The sequence below is a fragment of the Cherax quadricarinatus genome, chromosome 4, assembly GCF_038502225.1.
Source record: "Cherax quadricarinatus isolate ZL_2023a chromosome 4, ASM3850222v1, whole genome shotgun sequence".
Taxonomy (NCBI): Eukaryota; Metazoa; Arthropoda; class Malacostraca; order Decapoda; family Parastacidae; genus Cherax; species Cherax quadricarinatus.
Window position 1 is genome coordinate 76,700,808 of NC_091295.1, and position 23,635 is coordinate 76,724,442.

At 39.3% G+C, this 23,635-nt stretch overlaps 1 protein-coding gene across 1 annotated transcript; it reads right to left on the reverse strand.

The window, feature by feature from the left end:
• Positions 1-1,170: 1,170 nt before the first annotated feature.
• Positions 1,171-21,845, reverse strand: LOC138854480 (micronuclear linker histone polyprotein-like; the record flags this gene model as incomplete). The annotated part of the gene is given in 4 exon segments (XM_070098053.1): positions 1,171-1,608; positions 2,393-2,462; positions 5,795-5,935; positions 21,469-21,845. Coding segments are annotated over 3 exon segments (645 nt in total), but the record flags the coding sequence as incomplete, so codon positions are not given.
• Between the last annotated feature and the right edge of the window lie 1,790 nt (positions 21,846-23,635).

Below are 23,635 nucleotides of genomic sequence, written 5' to 3' on the forward strand. Positions count from 1 at the left end.
CTGTAAGATGGCCAGTGTATTTTTTTTATTATCACACTTGTACAGTTATTATTCTGAGAGCCACATATGAAAATAGACAAGGAAAGGCATTCTTTGTAAAGATTATATTTGAATATTAATAAAAATACATATGAATATCAAGAGGAATGTATTGGAATATTAATAAGCAGGAGATGACAGGTTGACTACACATTAACTAGTAACCCAAATCTTCGATACAGCACCACACAGACAACCCCCACCAAGATGAAGATGAATCCTGAGGTAATAGGTACAGTACTACCATGGATTAAAGCTGGTTTATTTGATTTTTGTTTTTTGCCGGGTGGGGGTGGAGGGAGGGATGAGTGTGACAGCAATGAGTAATTAGTTTTTATGTGAAATATGAAAAACTCAATGAGGTGCCTTACTGAACTTCTCCTTTCAACAAACCGGTCGCAACCTACCGAAGGAAGGTGGCCCAAAAAAGAAAAACGAAAGTTTCTCTTTTGAACTTAGTCATTAAAATAAAACAAATTCAATAGTGATTACTTTGATAAGTACCCATTTTACACTGGATAATTCTACAACAATCTAGGTATTAAGTTGGTAGACAGCAACCCCCCAGGGAGGTACTACCGTCCTGCCAAGTGAGTGTAAAACGGAAGCCTGCAACTGTTTTACATGATGGTAGGATTGCTGGTGTCTTTTTATTCTGTCTCATACACATGCAAGATTTCAGGTACGTCTTCCTACTTCTACTTACACTTAGGTCACACTACACATACATGTACAAACATATATATACACAACCCTCTTGGTTTTCTTCTATTTTCTTTCTAGTTCTTGTTCTTGTTTATTTCCTCTTATCTCCATGGGGAAGTGGAACAGAATTCTTCCTCCGTAAGCCATGCGTGTTGTAAGAGGCGACTGAAATGCCGGGAGCAAGGGGCTAGTAACCTCTTCTCCTGTATTACTAAATGTAAAAGGAGAAACTTTTGTTTTTCCTTTAGGGCCACCCCGCCTCGGTGGAATACAGTCAGTGTGTTGAAGAAAGAATTCTACAACACACACACACACACACACAAAAAAAAAAAAAAAAAAAAAAAAAAAAAAAGAGAGAGAGAGAGAGAGAGAGTGAGTGAAGTCAGTAACTATACTGTAAAGTGTAATAGTAATGAAATACAATACCTCATCAATGACGTCCAGTTCAACCTTTCTCTTTTTATTTCCTTCAGAGTGCAAGCTTCCAGATGATCTGAGGGACCTATAGCGAGTGTAATAACCTTGCCTGACAGGTGAACGGACGGATGTTTGTTTGATTAGTTTAACTTCACTCACATCCCGTACTGCATCCTTCTTTGTCATGTCTGGCACAGAGGCGGCATGTCTAGTGGACAATGACTTTCTCAGGGGCAGTTTGGGCTTTAAAGTGTTCACTGGACTCGACTTTTCAGCTGCTGACATTAGTAACTTGGTCTTCTCAAGATTCTTTTGCACTCTCCCCTTCATACTTGCTAAAGGTGCCATAGACTGCCTCCGTGTTTTTCGTACACTGGAAGCTGGAGATGTGCTTATGCGACTTACTGACAGATCTAAACGCTTCATCATTATACTTTGTCTGCGTTTCTGCATTAAAAAAAAAAAAAAAAAAAAAAAAAAAAATTGTAAGATGGCATTATCAACCATTTATATAAAAACTAATGTAGAATTTTATGCACAACATAATAAAAACAAATTAAGAGAAAAAATCTGAAAATGGGTCTTGCCAAATACCTATGTAGTCTGAATTTTAGCAGTAGACCTTCACTAAAAATTGTCTTGAAAATCAGGAGGAGTAGGCAAATGGGGGAATAGATATGCAACAGGTTTGTGCAAATATGTTAGAGGAGCAAGTGGAAGCAAGTGATTTGATGTACAGTTGTAGTGTGAGCAGGGTAACATTTATGAAAAGATTCAGAGAAACAAGTCAGCTGGACTGAGGTCTGCCGGTCAGAGGTACAGTGCCTATATTCTGAAGGAAAGATGGAGATGTTGTGGTCTGGAGGGTCATCTGAACTGTAACGTCAGCAAGTTTCTGGCAAGGCAGTGATTAAATGAGTGATAGTGAAAGTGCTTTCTTCTTTGTGGGGTCACCCTGACTCAGTGGATATTAGAAAAATAAAAATTACTAATTTTCATAATGAACACTGCTTGGCTATTCGTAATATTGAATGAGAAGGAAGAATGAAGTAAAAATTAAAAATGAAACAACCAAGGAAAACTAAATTTTATTGGAGAGAAAGCAAAACATGACAATATTAAGAACCATAACTAAACTTGAGCATCTAAATTGCATAAATATAGTACTGTGTAATTAAAATTTGTTTTCAAGAGCACTTATAGGCAAGAGAAATACAATCCAAGTGCATACCTGATTCTCCCCTTCCTTACTCTTGAGCCTGGCAGCAGTAGCAGCAGCTGAGGTTCTTGTACTGATGAATCTGCAATAAATTATACATGAAAGCACACAAACATTTACTCACATCTTTTAACCCAAATATTCATACGTTGTCTCTCCAATAGTTCTAAATTTGCTATTCCATGATAAGGAATTGAAGTTCTCATATAAATATGTTCACTAAGTTTTTTAACAAGCAGACAACACAGGGTTTCTGCATCAAAAACATTTTCTTTGAAAAATATTATTAGTGAAGTCATATAATGTACTGGAATATTTAAGTTCTTTCTTTCAACACACTGGCCGTATCCCACTCAAGCAGGGTGGGGGGAAAAAAAAAGTAATATTTAAGTATACTGACCTAAATAACTCATACAGGGTCAAAAGTAATCAATACAAATAATCAGGGGAGATCCAGACTCTGTATATGGGAGGGAATTAAAAGTGACAATCTGGTTTTTGGGGAGGTATGGGAAGTTGTCTTAAAGATGAGTTATTATCATTACTTTATTTTGGAGAAGGGGGCTGATGAAGAATTTTGGGGTTTCAGCCCCCTTGCTATTGCCACTGTACATAATTCTCGCATTATAATGAAATACAACTTAACCCACAGAGTTAGAATTCAAAGAAAAAGTCAAGAGTACAGCATGTGCATTTCACAAAATTAGGGACACTTTATGTAACCAAAGTTTTCATTACACACAAGAAATAACTATACTGTTATGTATACAGTATAAACACTGGCATATATAATGCAAAGAGCAAGTTAATTTGAGCAGTTTTTTCAATAAAAGAAGTTTGCTGCCTTTCTCATTCCCTCTTACCTTTCTTTGAATACTAGAAAGGTATAAGGAAACGCACAACAAAATTTGGCAAAAATTTATAATCTCTGGAACTGTAACAAATACTTATATCTGTTGCTAATATGTATAATACAACTATATAAATTCTTTATCTTAGGTAGTAAGTTGGCAGACAGCAACTGCCCAGGGAGGTACTGCAGTCCTGCCAAGTGAGTAAAACAGAAGCCTATACAGTGGACCCCCGCATACCGCACGCATTGCATACCGTACAATCCGCATACCGCTCGCTTTTTAAAATTTTGCCTCGCATACCGCCCAAAAACCCGCTCACCGCCCTTCGTCCGAGACGCGTCCAATGTGCGGCCTGAGCCACGCTCACATGTTCCGCCGGTGGCATTGTTTACCAGCCAGCCTCCGCGGTAACATCCAAGCATACAATCGGAACATTTCGTATTATTACAGTGTTTTTGGTGATTTTTTCTGGAAAATAAGTGACCATGGGCCCCAAGAAAGCTTCTAGTGCCAACCCTACAGCAATAAGGGTGAGAATTACTATAGAGATGAAGAAAAAGATTATTGATAAGTATGAAAGTGGAGTGCGTGTCTCCGAGCTGGCCAGGTTGTATAATAAACCCCAATCAACCATCGCTACTATTGGTGGTACAGCTGCTGCTGTACCACCGTCAGCTGCTGCTGCACTGTCAGTTGCTGCTGCTGTTGTACCATCGTCAGCTGCTGCTGCTGCTGTAGTACCGTCTGCTGCTGCTGTAGCATCGTCTGCTGCTGCTGTAGCATCGTCTGCTGCTGCTGTAGCATCGTCTGCTGCTGCTGTAGCATCGTCTGCTGCTGCTGTAGCATCGTCTGCTGCTGCTGTAGCATCGTCTGCTGCTGCTGTAGCATCGTCTGCTGCTGCTGTAGCATCGTCTGTTGCTGCTGTACCACCGTCAGCTGCTGCTGCTGCTGTAGCACCGTTGTTGGTGTGGCTTATTGAGAATACCAAGAAACAATTAACCCCAGAGGATTTGCCACCCAGGATAACCCAAAAAAGTCAGTGTCGTCGAAGACTGTCTAACTTATTTCCATTGGGGTCCTTAATCTTGTCTCCCAGGATGCAACCCACACCAGTCGACTAACACCCAGGTGAACAGGGAAAAATGCCTGGAACTAGTGCTCATATTGGTGAATTTAAAGCCAGCAAAGGTTGGTTTGAGAGATTTAAGAATCGTAGTAGCATACACAGTGTGATAAGGCCTGTTCTGGAAGAAAATGCCAAACAGGACCTACAGTACTCAGGAGGAAAAGGCACTCCCAGGACACAGTGTCTCATCAGTCATTGCTGCATCTTCAATAAAGGTAAGTGTCATTTATTCTTCATTTAGTAGACTAGTACATGCACAATATATACTGTGCATGTACTGCTCTACTATTGTGCATGTATCCTTCTCTTTGTGTGTAGGAAAATGTATATTTCATGTGGTAAAAATTTTTTTTTCATACTTTTGGGTGTCTTGCACGGATTAATTTGATTTCCATTATTTCTTATGGGGAAAATTCATTCGCATACCGAACATTTCGCATAACAATCAGCCCTCTTGCACGGATTAAAGTCGCTATGCGGGGGTCCACTGTAATTGTTTTACATGATGGTAGGATTGCTGGTGTCTTTTTTGTCTCATGAACATGCAAGATTTCAGGTACGTCTTGCTACTTCTACTTATGCTTAGGTCACACTACACATGCACGTATAAGCACACATATACACACCCCTCTGCGTTGTCTTCTATTTTCTTACTAGTTCTTGTTCTTGTTTATTTCCTCTCATCTCCCTGGGGAAGTAGAACAGAATTCCTCCTCCATAAGTTTGTGTGTGTCATAAGAGGCAACTAACATGCCAGGAGCAAGGGGCTTGTAACCCCCTTCTCCTGTATACCTTACTACATTTAAAAAGAGAAACTTTTGTTTTTCTTTTTGAGACACCCAACTTCGGTGGGATATAGCTAGTTTGTTGAAAGATAAATTCTTTATCTTTACATAATCTGTCAGGTTCATCCCCGTCTGCAGTACCATTAACAAAACATTTATTGACCTAGAAACGTATGAAAGAATTATATTTTCAACTTACGTTGCACATTGGATAAAATAAGAAAATTCATAAGCCATGCGTGTAGTAAGAAGTGACTAAAATTTCAAGGCATTTATAGATACTTCGTGGTTATGTGGCTTTTATAACTTTTAAACCTGTAGCTCAGTTGGTAGCACACTCAGCTCACACACTGAGTGTCTGTGGTTCAATCCCCAGTATGAGTGGAATCAGTGGCCGTTTCCTTAAGACACCTGCTGCCCATGTTCACCTATCAGCAAGTAGGTACCTGGGTGTTAGCCGACTGGTGTGGGTCGCATCCTGAGGGACAAGATTAACCTAAGTTTCCCGAAATGCTCTGCATAACCAGAGACTTTCTATATAATACATGTATGTCAATGATGTCAGTTATGGTCTCTATAAGTCGTATCATGTACTTAAAGAAATAAAGATTATTTCTATTATTCTTAACTGATTATCAATGTTGCCTACCTCCTTGACCCAATAGAAGATTCTGAGAAAGAGAAGTTTGATGCAGGTCTCCATTCATCTGAAGAATTCCTTTTCCTTCCTTTTGAAGGGGACTTTAACCGTCCTACCATGGTTCGCTTGCGTGGTGAGATAGTCATTGCCCTGGGAAGAAAAGCACATTTTTTAAATTAATAAATAATAAAGTTGCTGTTAGTTTAACCCTTTAATGATGTAGAAAATTTCTAGTCTATATCCTTCAAAAGCTATTACATATTTTTAATCAAATAAACTCCTCAGATCAAGTGATTATTGTCTTGACATTCTGGAATATGAGAAATTAAATGAAAAGAACAATGTATAAGAAAGGTAATTACAAAAGAGATTCAAGCCATTTTTGGATTATCCTAGGTTAATTAAAAGAGATTCAAGCCATTTTTGGATTATCCTAGGTTAATTAAAAGAGATTCAAGCCATTTTTGGATTATCCTAGGTTAATTAAAAGAGATTCAAGCCATTTTTGGATTATCCTAGGTAAACTACACGTATGTTGCTGTGTGTATGATACTTTACGTAACTATTTATGTGTACCTCTACCTGGATAAACTTACTTTCTGTTTCAATGTGATTATAAGACATGTGCAATTTTAGTGATAATGATACAGGTAAAGAATGGTGATAATGGTGGAGGTGAGGAGAATGATGATAATGGTGGTGAGGAGTGGCAATAATGGCGGAGGTGAGGAGTGATGATAATGGCGGAGGTGAGGAGTGATGATAATGGCAGAGGTGAGGAGAACGATGATAATGGCAGAGGTGAGGAGAACGATGATAATGGCGGAGGTGAGGAGAACGATGATAATGGTGAAGGTGAGGAGAATGATGATAATGGCAGAGGTGAGGAGAACAATAATAATGGTGGAGGTGAGGAGAACAATGATAATGGTGGACATGAGAACGATGATAATGGTGGACATGAGGAGAACAATGATAATTGTGGTGATGAGAATGATGATAATGGTGAAGTGGTGTGGTGATAATGGTGGGGTGAGGAGTGGTGATAATAGAAGAAGTGAGGAGTGGTGATAATAGAAAAAGTGAGGAGTGGTGATAATGATGGAGGTGAGGATTATTATGATGATCAAGGGGAAGTGCTAAACCCATAGGATTATACAATGCCTGTGGGGGGAAGGTTGCAAAAGGTATTCAGGCTTAATTCAGGTAACTGGAGCACAGATTCAATTCCCTAGACCAAGAGCCCCTCACCAGCATCAAGGTACCTTCCTTGAGGGGTGGAGGTGAGGAGTGGTGATAATGGTGGAGGAACATAGTGGTGATGATGATGGAGGTAGAGTGGAAATAATGGTGGAAGAACAGTGGTGATAATGGTGGAGGAACAGAGTGATGATGATGGAGGTAGAGTGGAAATAATGGTGGAGGAACAGTGGTGATAATGGTGGAGGAACAGAGTGGTGATAATGGTGGAGGTATGGAGTGGTGATAATAGTGGAGGTACTAAGTGGTAATAATGGCGGAGGTACGGAGCGGTGAAAATGGTGGAGGTATGGAGTGGTGATAATGGTGGAGGTACTGAGTGGCGGTAATGGTGGAGGTACTGAGTAGCGATAATGGTGGAGGTACAGAGTGGCAACAATGGTGGAGGTACGGAGTGGTGATAATGGTGGAGGAATAAATTGGTGATAATGGTGGAGGTACTAAGAGTGGTAATAATGGTGGAGGTACAGTGGTAAAAATGGTGGAGGTATGGAGTGGTGATAATGGTGGAGGTACTGAGTGGCGATAATGGTGGAGGTACTGAGTGGTGATAAGGGTGGAGGTACTGAGTGGTGGTAATGGTGGAAGTACAGAGAGGTAATAATGGTGGAGGTACGGAGTGGTGAAAATGGTGCAGGTATGGAGTGGTGATAATGGAGGAGGTACGGAGTGGTGATAATGCCGGAGGTACGATGAGTGGTAATAATGGTGGAGGTACGGAGAGTGGTAATAATAGTGGAGGTACAGAGTGGTAATAATGGTGGCGGTACGGAGTGGTAATAATGGTGGAGATACGGAGAGTGGTGATAATGGTGGTGGTGGTGGTAAGTGGTAATAATGGTAGTGAGGAGTGGTAATAATGGTGGTGAAGAGTGGTAATAATGGTGGTGAAGAGTGGTAATAATGGTGGAGGTGAAGAGTGGTAATAATGGTGGTGAAGAGTGGTAATAATGGTGGAGGTGAAGAGTGGTAATAATGGTGGTGGTGAAGAGTGGTAATAATGGTGGAGGTGAAGAGTGGTAATAATGGTGGAGGTGAAGAGTGGTAATAATGGTGGTGAAGAGTGGTAATAATGGTGGAGGTGGAGTGGTAATAATGGTGGAGGTGAAGAGTGGTAATAATGGTGGTGAAGAGTGGTAATAATGGTGGAGGTGAAGAGTGGTAATAATGGTGGTGAAGAGTGGTAATAATGGTGGAGGTGAAGAATGGTATCAATGGTGGAGGTGAAGAATGGTATCAATGGTGGAGGTGAAGAATGGTAATAATGGTGGAGGTGAAGAATGGTAATAATGGTGGAGGTGAAGAATGGTAATAATGGTGGAGGTGAAGAGTGGTAATAATGGTGGTGAAGAGTGGTAATAATGGTGGAGGTGAAGAGTGGTAATAATGGTGGTGAAGAGTGGTAATAATGGTGGAGGTGAAGAGTGGTAATAATGGTGGTGAAGAGTGGTAATAATGGTGGAGGTGAAGAGTGGTAATAATGGTGGAGGTGAAGAGTGGTAATAATGGTGGAGGTGAAGAGTGGTAATAATGGTGGTGAAGAGTGGTAATAATGGTGGAGGTGAAGAGTGGTAATAATGGTGGAGGTGGAGTGGTAATAATGGTGGAGGTGAAGAGTGGTAATAATGGTGGTGAAGAGTGGTAATAATGGTGGAGGTGAGGAGTGGTAATAATGGTGGAGGTGAAGAGTGGTAATAATGGTGGTGAAGAGTGGTAATAATGGTGGAGGTGAGGAGTGGTAATAATGGTGGTGAAGAGTGGTAATAATGGTGGAGGTGAGGAGTGGTAATAATGGTGGAGGTGAGGAGTGGTAATAATGGTGGTGAAGAGTGGTAATAATGGTGGTGAAGAGTGGTAATAATGGTGGAGGTGAAGAGTGGTAATAATGGTGGAGGTGAAGAGTGGTAATAATGGTGGTGAAGAGTGGTAATAATGGTGGAGGTGAAGAGTGGTAATAATGGTGGTGAAGAGTGGTAATAATGGTGGAGGTGAAGAGTGGTAATAATGGTGGAGGTGAAGAGTGGTAATAATGGTGGTGAAGAGTGGTAATAATGGTGGAGGTGAAGAGTGGTAATAATGGTGGTGAAGAGTGGTAATAATGGTGGAGGTGAAGAGTGGTAATAATGGTGGTGAAGAGTGGTAATAATGGTGGAGGTGAAGAGTGGTAATAATGGTGGAGGTGAAGAGTGGTAATAATGGTGGAGGTGAAGAGTGGTAATAATGGTGGTGAAGAGTGGTAATAATGGTGGAGGTGAAGAGTGGTAATAATGGTGGAGGTGGAGTGGTAATAATGGTGGAGGTGAAGAGTGGTAATAATGGTGGTGAAGAGTGGTAATAATGGTGGTGAAGAGTGGTAATAATGGTGGAGGTGAAGAGTGGTAATAATGATGGTGAAGAGTGGTAATAATGGTGGTGAAGAGTGGTAATAATGGTGGAGGTGAAGAGTGGTAATAATGGTGGTGAAGAGTGGTAATAATGGTGGAGGTGAAGAGTGGTAATAATGGTGGTGAAGAGTGGTAATAATGGTGGTGAAGAGTGGTAATAATGGTGGAGGTGAAGAGTGGTAATAATGGTGGTGAAGAGTGGTAATAATGGTGGAGGTGAAGAGTGGTAATAATGGTGGAGGTGAAGAGTGGTAATAATGGTGGTGAAGAGTGGTAATAATGGTGGTGAAGAGTGGTAATAATGGTGGAGGTGAGGAGTGGTAATAATGGTGGTGAAGAGTGGTAATAATGGTGGTGAAGAGTGGTAATAATGGTGGAGGTGAGGAGTGGTAATAATGGTGGAGGTGAAGAGTGGTAATAATGGTGGTGAAGAGTGGTAATAATGGTGGAGGTGAAGAGTGGTAATAATGGTGGTGAAGAGTGGTAATAATGGTGGTGAAGAGTGGTAATAATGGTGGTGAAGAGTGGTAATAATGGTGGTGAAGAGTGGTAATAATGGTGGTGAAGAGTGGTAATAATGGTGGAGGTGAAGAGTGGTAATAATGGTGGAGGTGAAGAGTGGTAATAATGGTGGAGGTGAGGAGTGGTAATAATGGTGGTGAAGAGTGGTAATAATGGTGGAGGTGAAGAGTGGTAATAATGGTGGTGAAGAGTGGTAATAATGGTGGTGAAGAGTGGTAATAATGGTGGTGAAGAGTGGTAATAATGGTGGAGGTGAAGAGTGGTAATAATGGTGGTGAAGAGTGGTAATAATGGTGGAGGTGAAGAGTGGTAATAATGGTGGAGGTGAGGAGTGGTAATAATGGTGGAGGTGAGGAGTGATAATAATGGTGGAGGTGAGGAGTGATAATAATGGTGGAGGTGAGGAGTGATAATAATGGTGGTGAGTGGTAATAATGGTGGAGGTGAGGAGTGGTAATAATGGTGGAGGTGAGGAGTGGTAATAATGAAGTGATAATAATGGAGGTGAGGAGTGATAATAATGGTGGAGGTGAGGAGTGATAATGGTAAAGTAAAAGGACACAAGTGCAACTAATGTGACATTTATTGTGGCAACGTTTCGCTCTCCAGGAGCTTTATCAAGCCATTACAAACAATACATGGACACAGTGGGTATATAAAGGCTCAGAGTGAGGTGTAATACTAGTGAGGTACCATATGGATGTTCACTAGTGGTGGTGGTAGTGGTAGCGGCGGCGGCGGCGGCGGCGGCGGCGGCAGCGGCAGCGGCAGCGGCGGCGGCGGCGGCAGCGGCAGCGGCAGCGGCAGCGGCAGCGGCAGCAGCAGCAGCAGCAGCAGCAGCAGCAGCAGCAGCAGCAGCAGCAGCAGCAGCAGCAGCAGCAGCAGCAGCAGCAGCAGCAGCAGCAGCAGCAGCAGCAGCAGCAGCAGCAGCAGCAGCAGCAGCAGCAGCAGCAGCAGCAGCAGCAGCAGCAGCAGCAGCAGCAGCAGCAGCAGCAGCAGCAGCAGCAGCAGCAGCAGCAGCAGCAGCAGCAGCAGCAGCAGCAGCAGCAGCAGCAGCAGCAGCAGCAGCAGCAGCAGCAGCAGCAGCAGCAGCAGCAGCAGCAGCAGCAGCAGCAGCAGCAGCAGCAGCAGCAGCAGCAGCAGCAGCAGCAGCAGCAGCAGCAGCAGCAGCAGCAGCAGCAGCAGCAGCAGCAGCAGCAGCAGCAGCAGCAGCAGCAGCAGCAGCAGCAGCAGCAGCAGCAGCAGCAGCAGCAGCAGCAGCAGCAGCAGCAGCAGCAGCAGCAGCAGCAGCAGCAGCAGCAGCAGCAGCAGCAGCAGCAGCAGCAGCAGCAGCAGCAGCAGCAGCAGCAGCAGCAGCAGCAGCAGCAGCAGTAGCAGCAGCAGCAGTAGACAAAAGTAATACAAAATGGTAGAGCAATTAATTCGTACATGAGTAAAAGGATATAAAAGCTATTACTTGGGTAACATAAAAATAGGTTGGACAAATATAAACTGGAATGAGGCAGGTTGTTTCAGTGTTGACTCTCTGTGCTTTGTGTAGTATAACAGGAGAGACTATGTGATGGCAGGGTTTACTGTTTTCAGGAGGATTCTTGCTAAGACTTCGGAGATGGTGAAGCTGCCGTTGTTTTGTTTAATGGTATTCGAAACAGCGATCAGTGCTGATTCAAGGCACTTGCGTGTGCGGAAATTAGTTTCTTTGATCACTAATTGGGCGTCTCCACCATTATTATCACTCCTCATCCACCTCTGGTGGAGGTGAGGAGTGATAATAATGGTGGAGGTGAGGAGTGGTAATAATGGTGGAGGTGAGGAGTGGTAATAATGGTGGAGGTGAGGAGTGGTAATAATGGTGGAGGTGAGGAGTGGTAATAATGAAGTGATAATAATGGAGGTGAGGAGTGGTAATAATGGTGGAGTGATAATAATGGTGGAGGTGAGGAGTGATAATAATGGTGGAGATGAGGAGTGATAATAATGGTGGGGAGGAGTGATAATAATGGTGGAGGTGAGGAGTGAATAATGGAGTGATAATAATGGTGGTGATAATAATGGAGTGATAATAATGGAGTGATAATAATGGTGATAATAATGAAGTGATAATAATGAAGTGATAATAATGGAGTGATCATAATGGAGTGATAATAATGGTGGTGATAATGGAGTGATAATAATGGTGAGGAGTGATCATAATGGAGTGATAATAATGGTGAGGAGTGATAATAATGGTGGAGTGACAGTAATGGTGGTAATAATAATGGTGTGATAATAATTGTGATAATAATGGAGTGATAATAATGGTGGTGATAATAATGGAGTGATAATAACGGTGATGACAATAATGGTGGTGATAATAATTACCTGGAGTTTACCTGGAGAGAGTTCCGGGGGTCAACGCCCCCGCGGCCCGGTCTGTGACCAGGCCTCATGGTGGATCAGAGCCTGATCAACCAGGCTGTTGCTGCTGGCTGCACGCAAACCAACGTACGAGCCACAGCCCAGCTGGTCAGGAACTGACTTTAGGTGCTTGTCCAGTGCCAGCTTGAAGACTGCCAGGGGTCTGTTGGTAATCCCCCTTATGTGTGCTGGGAGGCAGTTGAACAGTCTCGGGCCCCTGACACTTATTGTATGGTCTCTTAACGTGCTAGTGACACCCCTGCTTTTCATTGGGGGGATGGTGCATCGTCTGCCAAGTCTTTTGCTTTCGTAGTGAGTGATTTTCGTGTGCAAGTTCGGTACTAGTCCCTCTAGGATTTTCCAGGTGTATATAATCATGTATCTCTCCCTCCTGCGTTCCAGGGAATACAGGTTTAGGAACCTCAAGCGCTCCCAATAATTGAGGTGTTTTATCTCCGTTATGCGCGCCGTGAAAGTTCTCTGTACATTTTCTAGGTCAGCAATTTCACCTGCCTTGAAAGGTGCTGTTAGTGTGCAGCAATATTCCAGCCTAGATAGAACAAGTGACCTGAAAAGTGTCATCATGGGCTTGGCCTCCCTAGTTTTGAAGGTTCTCATTATCCATGGTGGTGATAATAATGGTGGTGATAATAATAGTGATAATAATGGTGGTGATAATAATGGTGGTGATAATAATGGTGATAATAATGGTGGTGATAATAATGGTGATAATAATGGTGGTGATAATAATGGCGGTGATAATAATGGTGGTGATAATAATGGAGTGATAATAATGGTGGTGATAATAATTGTGGTGATAATAATGGCGGTGATAATAATGGTGATAATAATGGTGGTGATAATAATGAAGTGATAATAATGGTGGTGATAATAATGGTGGTGATAATAATGGTGATAATAATGGTGGTGATAATAATGGTGGAGTGATAATAATGGTGGTGATAATAATGGTGATAATAATGGTGGAGTGATAATAATGGTGATAATAATGGTGATAATGGTGGTGATAATAATGGTGATGATAATGGTGGAATGATAATAATGGTGGTGATAATAATGGAGTGATAATAATGGAGTGATAATAATGGTGGTGATAATAATGGTGATAATAATGGTGGAGTGATAGTAATGGTGGTGATAATAATGGTGATAATGGTGGTGATAATAATGGTGATAATAATGGTGATGATAATGGTGGAATGATAATAATGGTGGTGATAATAATGGAGTGATAATAATGGAGTGATAATAATGGTGGTGATAATAATGGTGGAGATAATAATGGTGATAATAATGGTGGTGATAATAATTGTGTGATAATAATGGAGTGATAATAATGGTGGTGATAATAATGGTGGTGATAATAATGGTGATAATGGTGGTGATAATAATGGTGTGATAATAATGGAGTGATAATAATGGAGTAATAAGTGATAATGGTGATAACGGTGGAGTGATAATAATGGTGATAATAATGGTCATAATAATGGAGTGATAATAGTGATAATAATGGTGGAGTGATAATAATGGAGTGATAAAAATGGTGGAGTGATAATAATGGTGATAATAATGGAGTGATAATAATGGTGGAGCGATAATAATGGAGTGATAATAATGGTGGAGTGATAATAATGATGGAATGATAATAATGGTGGAGTGATAATAATGGTGGTGATAATAATGGTGGTGATAATAATGGTGGTGATAATAATGGAGTGATAATAATGGTGGTGATAATAATGGTGGAGCAATAATGGTGGTGATAATAATGGTGGAGTGATAATGGTGGTGATAATAATGGTGGAGCAATAATGGTGGAGTGATAATAATGGAGTGATAAAAATGGTGGAGTGATAATAATGGAGTGATAATAATGGTGGAGCGATAATAATGGAGTGATAATAATGGAATGATAATAATGGAGGAGCGATAATAATGGAGTGATAATGGAGTAATAATGGTGGAGTGATAATAATGGTGGAGTGATAATAATGGTGATAATAATGGTGGTGATAATAATGGTGGAGCAATAATGGAGTGATAATAATGGAGTGAAAAAATGGTGGAGTGACAATAATGGTGATAATAATGGTGGAGTGATAATAATGGTGGAGTGATAATAATGGTGGAGTGATAATAATGGTGATAATGGTGGTGATAATAATGGTGATGATAATGGTGGAATGATAATAATGATGGTGATAATAATGGAGTGATAATAATGGAGTGATAATGGTGGAGTAATAATAATGGTGGAGTGATAATAATGGAGTAATGTGATAATAATGGTGATAACGGTGGTGATAATAATGGAGTGATAATAATGGTGGAGTGATAATAATGGAGTGATAATGGTGGAGTGATAATAATGGAGTGATAATAATGGTGGAGCGATAATAATGGAGTGATAATAATGGTGGAGCGATAATAATGGAGTGATAATAATGGTGGAGCGATAATAATGGAGTGATAATAATGGTGGAGTGATAATAATGGTGGAGTGATAATAATGGTGGAGTGATAATAATGGAGTGATAATAATGGTGGAGTGATAATAATGGAGTGATAAAAATGGTGGAGTGATAATAATGGTGATAATAATGGTGGAGTGATAATAATGGTGGAGTGATAATAATGGTGATAATAATGGTGGAGTGATAATAATGGTGGAGTGATAATAATGGTGGAGCGATAATAATGGAGTGATAATAATGGTGGAGTGATAATAATGGTGGAGTGATAATAATGGTGGAGCGATAATAATGGAGTGATAATAATGGTGGAGTGATAATAATGGTGGAGTGATAATAATGGTGGAGCGATAATAATGGAGTGATAATAATGGTGGAGTGATAATAATGGTGGAGTGATAATAATGGTGGAGTGATAATAATGGTGGAGTGATAATAATGGTGGAGTGATAATAATGGTGGAGTGATAATAATGGTGGAGTGATAATAATGGTGGAGTGATAATAATGGAGTGATAATAATGGTGGAGCGATAATAATGGAGTGATAATAATGGTGGAGCGATAATAATGGAGTGATAATAATGGTGGAGTGATAATAATGGAGTGATAATAATGGTGGTGATAATAATGGTGGTGATAATAATGGTGGTGATAATAATGGTGGTGATAATAATGGTGGTGATAATAATGGTGGAGCAATAATGGTGGTGATAATAATGGTGGAGTGATAATGGTGCTGATAATGGAGTGATAATAATGGTGGAGTGATAATAATGGTGGAGTGATAATAATGGAGTGATAAAAATGGTGGTGATAATAATGGTGATAATAATGGAGTGATAATAATGGTGGAGCGATAATAATGGAGTGATAATAATGGTGGAGTGATAATAATGGTGGAGTGATAATAATGGAATGATAATAATGGAGTGATAATAATGGTGATGATAATAATAGTGGTGATAATAATGGTGGAGTGATAATAATGGAATGATAATAATGGTGGTGATAATAATGGTGGAGCGATAATAATGGAGTAATAATGGTGGAGTGATAATAATGGTTGTGATAATAATGGTGATAATAATGGTGGTGATAATAATGGTGATAATAATGGTGATAATAATGGTGGAGTGATAATAATGGAATGATAATAATGGTGGTGATAATAATGGTGGAGCAATAATGGAGTGAAAAAAATGGAGTGATAATAATGGTGATAATAATGGAGTGATAATAATGGTGATAATAATGGTGGAGCGATAATAATGGTGATAATAATTGAGTGATAATAATGGTGGAGTGATAATAATGGTGGAGTGATAATAATGGTGGTGATAATAATGGTGGAGTGATAATAATGGTGGTGATAATAATTGAGTGATAATAATGGTGGTGATAATGGAGTGATAATAATGGAGTGACAATAATGGTGGTGATAATAATGGTAGTGATAATAATGAGTGATAATAATGGTAGTGATAATAATGGTGGTGATAATAATGGTAGTGATAATAATGGAGTGATAATAATGATGGATTGATAATAATGGAGTGATAATAATGGTAGTGATAATAATGGAGTGATAATAATGGTGGAGTGATAATAATGGTGGAGTGATAATAATGGTGGTGATAATAATGGTGGTGATAATAATTGAGTGATAATAATGGAGTGATAATAATGGTGGAGTGATAATAATGGTGGAGTGATAATAATGGTGGTGATAATAATTGAGTGATAATAATGGTGGTGATAATGGAGTGATAATAATGGTAGTGATAATAATGGTGGAGTGATAATAATGGTGGAGTGATAATAATGGTGGAGATAATAATAATAATTGTGGCCCGGTGGCCTGGTTGGTAAAGCTCCCGCTTCACACACGGAAGGCCCGGGTTCGATTCCCGGCGGGTCGAAACATTTCGACACGTTTCCTTACACCTGTTGTCCTGTTCACCTAGCAGCAAATAGGTACCTGGGTGTTAGTCGACTGGTGTGGGTCGCATCCTGGGGGACAAGATTAAGGACCACAATGGAAATAAGTTAGACAGTCCTCGATGACGCACTGACTTTCTTGGGTTATCCTGGGTGACTAACCCTCCGGGGTTAAAAATCCGAACGAAATCTTATCTTATCTTATCTTAATAATGATGGAGTGATAATAATGGTGGAGATAATAATGGTGGAGTGATAATAATGGTGATGATAATAATGGTGGAGTGATAATAATGGTGGTGATAATAATGGTGGAGTGATAATAATGGTGGAGATAATAATGGTGGAGTGATAATAATGGTAGTGATAATAATGGTGGAGTGATAATAATGGTGATAATAATGGTGGAGTGATAATAATGGTGGTGATAATAATGGTGGAGTGATAATAATGGTAGTGATAATAATGGTGGAGTGATAATAATGGTGATAATAATGGTGGAGTGATAATAATGGTGGTGATAATAATGGTGGAGCAATAATGGAGTGATAATAATGGAGTGAAAAAATGGTGGAGTGACAATAATGGTGATAATAATGGAGTGATAATAATGGTGGAGTGATAATAATGGTGGAGTGATAATAATGGTGGTGATAATAATGGTGATAATGGTGGTGATAATAATGATAATAATGGTGATGATAATGGTGGAATGATAATAATGGTGGTGATAATAATGGAGTGATAATAATGGAGTGATAATGGTGGAGTAATAATAATGGTGGAGTGATAATAATGGAGTAATGTGATAATAATGGTGATAATAACGGTGGAGTGATAATAATGGAGTGATAATAATGGTGGAGTGATAATAATGGAGTGATAATGGTGGAGTGATAATAATGGAGTGATAATAATGGTGGAGCGATAATAATGGAGTGATAATAATGGTGGAGCGATAATAATGGAGTGATAATAATGGTGGAGCGATAATAATGGAGTGATAATAATGGTGGAGTGATAATAATGGTGGAGTGATAATAATGGAGTGATAATAATGGTGGAGTGATAATAATGGAGTGATAATAATGGTGGAGCGATAATAATGGAGTGATAATAATGGTGGAGCGATAATAATGGAGTGATAATAATGGTGGAGCGATAATAATGGTGGAGCGATAATAATGGAGTGATAATAATGGTGGAGTGATAATAATGGTGGAGTGATAATAATGGTGGAGTGATAATAATGGTGGAGTGATAATAATGGAGTGATAAAAATGGTGGAGTGATAATAATGGTGATAATAATGGTGGAGTGATAATAATGGTGATAATAATGGTGGAGTGATAATAATGGTGATAATAATGGTGGAGTGATAATAATGGTGGAGTGATAATAATGGTGGAGCGATAATAATGGAGTGATAATAATGGTGGAGTGATAATAATGGTGGAGTGATAATAATGGTGGAGCGATAATAATGGAGTGATAATAATGGTGGAGTGATAATAATGGTGGAGCGATAATAATGGAGTGATAATAATGGTGGAGTGATAATAATGGTGGAGTGATAATAATGGTGGAGCGATAATAATGGAGTGATAATAATGGTGGAGTGATAATAATGGTGGAGTGATAATAATGGAGTGATAATAATGGTGGAGCGATAATAATGGAGTGATAATAATGGTGGAGCGATAATAATGGAGTGATAATAATGGTGGAGTGATAATAATGGTGGAGTGATAATAATGGTGGTGATAATAATGGTGGTGATAATAATGGTGGTGATAATAATGGTGGTGATAATAATGGTGGTGATAATAATGGTGGTGATAATAATGGTGGAGCAATAATGGTGGTGATAATAATGGTGGAGTGATAATGGTGGTGATAATAATGGAGTGATAATAATGGTGGAGTGATAATAATGGTGGAGTGATAATAATGGAGTGATAAAAATGGTGGTGATAATAATGGTGATAATAATGGAGTGATAATAATGGTGGAGCGATAATAATGGAGTGATAATAATGGTGGAGTGATAATAATGGTGGAGTGATAATAATGGAATGATAATAATGGAGTGATAATAATGGTGATGATAATAATGGTGGTAATAATAATGGTGGAGTGATAATGGAGTGATAATAATGGTGGTGATAATAATGGTGGAGCGATAATAATGGTGGAGTGATAATAATGGTTGTGATAATAATGGTGATAATAATGGTGATAATAATGGTGGAGTGATAACAATGGAATGATAATAATGGTGGTGATAATAATGGTGGAGCAATAATGGAGTGATAATAATGGAGTGAAAAAAATGGAGTGATAATAATGGTGATAATAATGGAGTGATAATAATGGTGATAATAATGGTGGAGCGATAATAATGGTGGTGATAATAATTGAGTGATAATAATGGAGTGATAATAATGGTGGAGTGATAATAATGGTGGAGTGATAATAATGGTGGAGTGATAATAATGGTGGTGATAATAATTGAGTGATAATAATGGTGGTGATAATGGAGTGATAATAATGGAGTGACAATAATGGTGGTGATAATAATGGTAGTGATAATAATGAGTGATAATAATGGTAGTGATAATAATGGAGTGATAATAATGGTGGAGTGATAATAATGGTGGAGTGATAATAATGGTGGAGTGATAATAATGGTGGTGATAATAATTGAGTGATAATAATGGAGTGATAATAATGGTGGAGTGATAATAATGGTGGAGTGATAATAATGGTGGAGTGATAATAATGGTGGAGTGATAATAATGGTGGAGTGATAATAATGGTGGAGTGATAATAATGGTGGTGATAATAATTGAGTGATAATAATGGTGGAGTGATAATAATGGTGGAGTGATAATAATGGTGGTGATAATAATTGAGTGATAATAATTGTGGTGATAATGGAGTGATAATAATGGAGTGACAATAATGGTGGTGATAATAATGGTAGTGATAATAATGAGTGATAATAATGGTAGTGATAATAATGGTGGTGATAATAATGGTAGTGATAATAATGGAGTGATAATAATGATGGATTGATAATAATGGAGTGATAATAATGGTAGTGATAATAATGGAGTGATAATAATGGTGGAGTGATAATGGTGGAGTGATAACAATGGTAGTGATAATAATGGTAGTGATAATAATGGAGTGATAATAATGGAGTGATAATAATGGTAGTGATAATAATGGTGGAGTGATAATAATGGTGGAGTGATAATAATGGTGGAGATAATAATAATAATTGTGGCCCGGTGGCCTGGTTGGTAAAGCTCCCGCTTCACACACGGAAGGCCCGGGTTCGATTCCCGGCGGGTCGAAACATTTCGACACGTTTCCTTACACCTGTTGTCCTGTTCACCTAGCAGCAAATAGGTACCTGGGTGTTAGTCGACTGGTGTGGGTCGCATCCTGGGGGACAAGATTAAGGACCACAATGGAAATAAGTTAGACAGTCCTCGATGACGCACTGACTTTCTTGGGTTATCCTGAGTGGCTAACCCTCCGGGGTTAAAAATCCCAACGAAATCTTATCTTATCTTAATAATGATGGAGTGATAATAATGGAGTGATAATAATGGTAGTGATAATAATGGTGGTGATAATAATGGTGGAGTGATAATAATGGTGGAGATAATAATGGTGGAGTGATAATAATGGTGGTGATAATAATGGTGGAGTGATAATAATGGTGGTGATAATAATGGTAGTGATAATAATGGTGGTGATAATAATGGTAGTGATAATAATGGTGGTGATAATAATGGAGTGATAATAATGGTGGTGATAATAATGGTGGTGATAATAATGGTGGTGATAATAATGGTGGTGATAATAATGGTAGTGATAATAATGGTGGTGATAATAATGGTGGAGTGATAATAATGGTAGTGATAATAATGGTGGTGATAATAATGGTGGAGTGATAATAATGGTGGAGTGATAATAATGGTGGTGATAATAATGGTAGTGATAATAATGGTGGTGATAATAATGGTGGAGTGATAATAATGGTGGAGATAATAATGGTGGAGTGATAATAATGGTGGTGATAATAATGGTGGAGTGATAATAATGGTGGTGATAATAATGGTGGAGTGATAATAATGGTGGTGATAATAATGGTGGAGTGATAATAATGGTGGTGATAATAATGGTGGAGTGATAATAATGGAGTGATAATAATGGTGGAGTGATAATAATGGTGGTGATAATAATGGTGGAGTGATAATAATGGTGGTGATAATAATGGTGGAGTGATAATAATGGTGGTGATAATAATGGTGGAGTGATAATAATGGTGGTGATAATAATGGTGGAGTGATAATAATGGAGTGATAATAATGGTGGAGTGATAATAATGGTGGAGTGATAATAATGGTGGAGTAATAATAATGGAGTAATAATAATGGTGGGGTAATAATAATGGAGTAATAATAATGGTGGGGTAATAATAATAATGGAGTAATAATAATGGTGGGGTAATAATAATGGTGGGGGTATAATGGAGTAATAATAATGGTGGAGTAATAATAATGGAGTAATAATAATGGTGGGAGGGACAATATAAATGTTGGACATTTAAAGACATCACAACGTTAGTGGTTGAAACGTTCCCTGGCTTATAACCCGAGTTGTGGCACCTACGTGGGTGAGTCCACGCCCTCCTGGCTGCCCACACTCACACGGCAAGGTCACCTCCTTCCTGCTGGATCAAACTTACCAAGGAAGGCACAAATAACACAATAAAAGTGAGAAACTTGAGCAAAGTTAGTGAAGGATACAGCGTCAGCGTGGCGTCCTGCAGCTCTGACCAATGGCAGCCACAGCCTCTCATAACCCAGCCAATCACAGCCCAGATCTCCAGAGCAATATTCTTCTCAGCCAATCACAAGACTTTGATTTGTTTTGAATGTGTTGTATGCAAAAGTCACAGATATTACGCATCTTTATCTCTGTGTTGAGAGTAGTTTGTGGTAGGTTATTATTGGGTAGTTAGTGAGTGGAAGGTGTTGTAGAGTGTGTGCTGGTGGAGGATACAGGTGAGACAGTGATAGTTGTGGTACTAGTTGACTGGTGGCGGTCATGAGGCTCAGGTTTGAATCTGTAGTGTTAGTTGACGCTCAGCCATGACTGAGTGAGGTGCTGCTCCTCGCTCCTCTCTACTCTACTCCAGGACCTGTTTTTTTTTTAAGGTTGTACGTAAGAGTCTCCGTTTTTTTGTGTGTTATGATGGTGTTTAGCAATAAGGAATGTGTGTATTAACTGGTTGATGGTTGCAAGACAAGGTTGAGCAGCGTGTGGGTTGAGTGACAGTTGACTCTCAGAGCTGCCACTTAAACTTAACCTTTAATTTTTTTTTTATAAGTGTAGTGAAGCCTCTATTTTTTTTTTCACTATATTACACCTGCCTACTGACTTCCGCTAGGCCTACACAATTAACAGCATCACTTACCAAAGAATTATATTAAAGCGCACGTTATGGCAGCACTGAAAAAAAAAAATTTAAATTTTAATTCGTTTTAGCGCCTAGTTCAGATTATTGAGTGAAATTAATAAATATACATGTAAATTTACATTAGTGTGAACTTAAAATTAATGTGATGTGAACCCCCATTGGAATTTTTTTTTTTTTTGGGGGGGGGGAATATTGAGTTGCCATATAACTTTTATATATTAATTTTATATATAATAATGTGGGTGGCGGGGGTGTGGGAGAACATTGTCTTGTTGACCTGAACAATGGTGTGGTAATACCCACAAAATATGGGGGAAGAAACTACATTTCTGTACAGATGAGGTCATTATGAGAGGAAACGTTACTGCAGGACTGAAGCAGCCACGAGGGGCGAAACGTTCCTCAATGATACCCAAGTGTCGCACATGTGTTAATTTGTTATAAAATATTATGATATAATACACTTGTGCTGGGACTAACAATATCTTAGTGATTTTGTTTGGTTATTCCAGATAATTTACTTATAATTGTACTTATGTACTTGTGTCCATATAAACTTACTAATAGCAGCCTAATTATTCCACAAGTCAGTAATACTTGTAACAATAAAAATAAATTGAGTAACTGCATGATATCAATTACAGTAGAAGGATATAATAGGGATAAACTAGGCAGCTTACTTAAACATTAAATAAACTTAATAGGTGCACATTTTAACCATATATCGCTTTTCTCCCTTTCTGTAGCTTTATTTCCCCTCAAGGAAAGTTCCTTGATGTTGGTCAGGGGCTCTTGATTTAGGGAATTGGATCTGTGCTCCAGTTCCCCGAATTAAGCCTGAATGCCTTCCACATCCCCCCCCCCAGGCGCTGTATAATCCTCCGGGTTTAGCGCTTCCCCCTTGATTATAATAATAATGTTGATAAATTAGACACATGTGCAACTCTTGGGTATCTTTATTGAGGAAACGTTTCGCCACACAGTGGCTTCATCAGTCCATACAAAGGAGAATCTTGAAGAACAGTAGGAGAATGAGGTAATCAGTCCCTCAAACTTGAGTCGATGTGGTCAGTCCATCAATCTTGAATAGAATACGGCATACGTGCTGAGTAGGAGCTTATAAACCGTTGGCAGGAGAGGTGCAGCAGTCATAAGAACATAAGAACATAAGAACGAAGGAACACTGCAGAAGGCCTACTGGCCCATGCGAGGCAGGTCCAAGTCTCCTACCGGCTTAAGCCAATGCACCCAACCTAGTCAGGTCAGGTCACATTGACTTAAGGGAGGAACACGGCAACCGACCTGGTAGCACAAGCTATCAGGTCTAACTCACACCCACCCACATCTACTCATGTA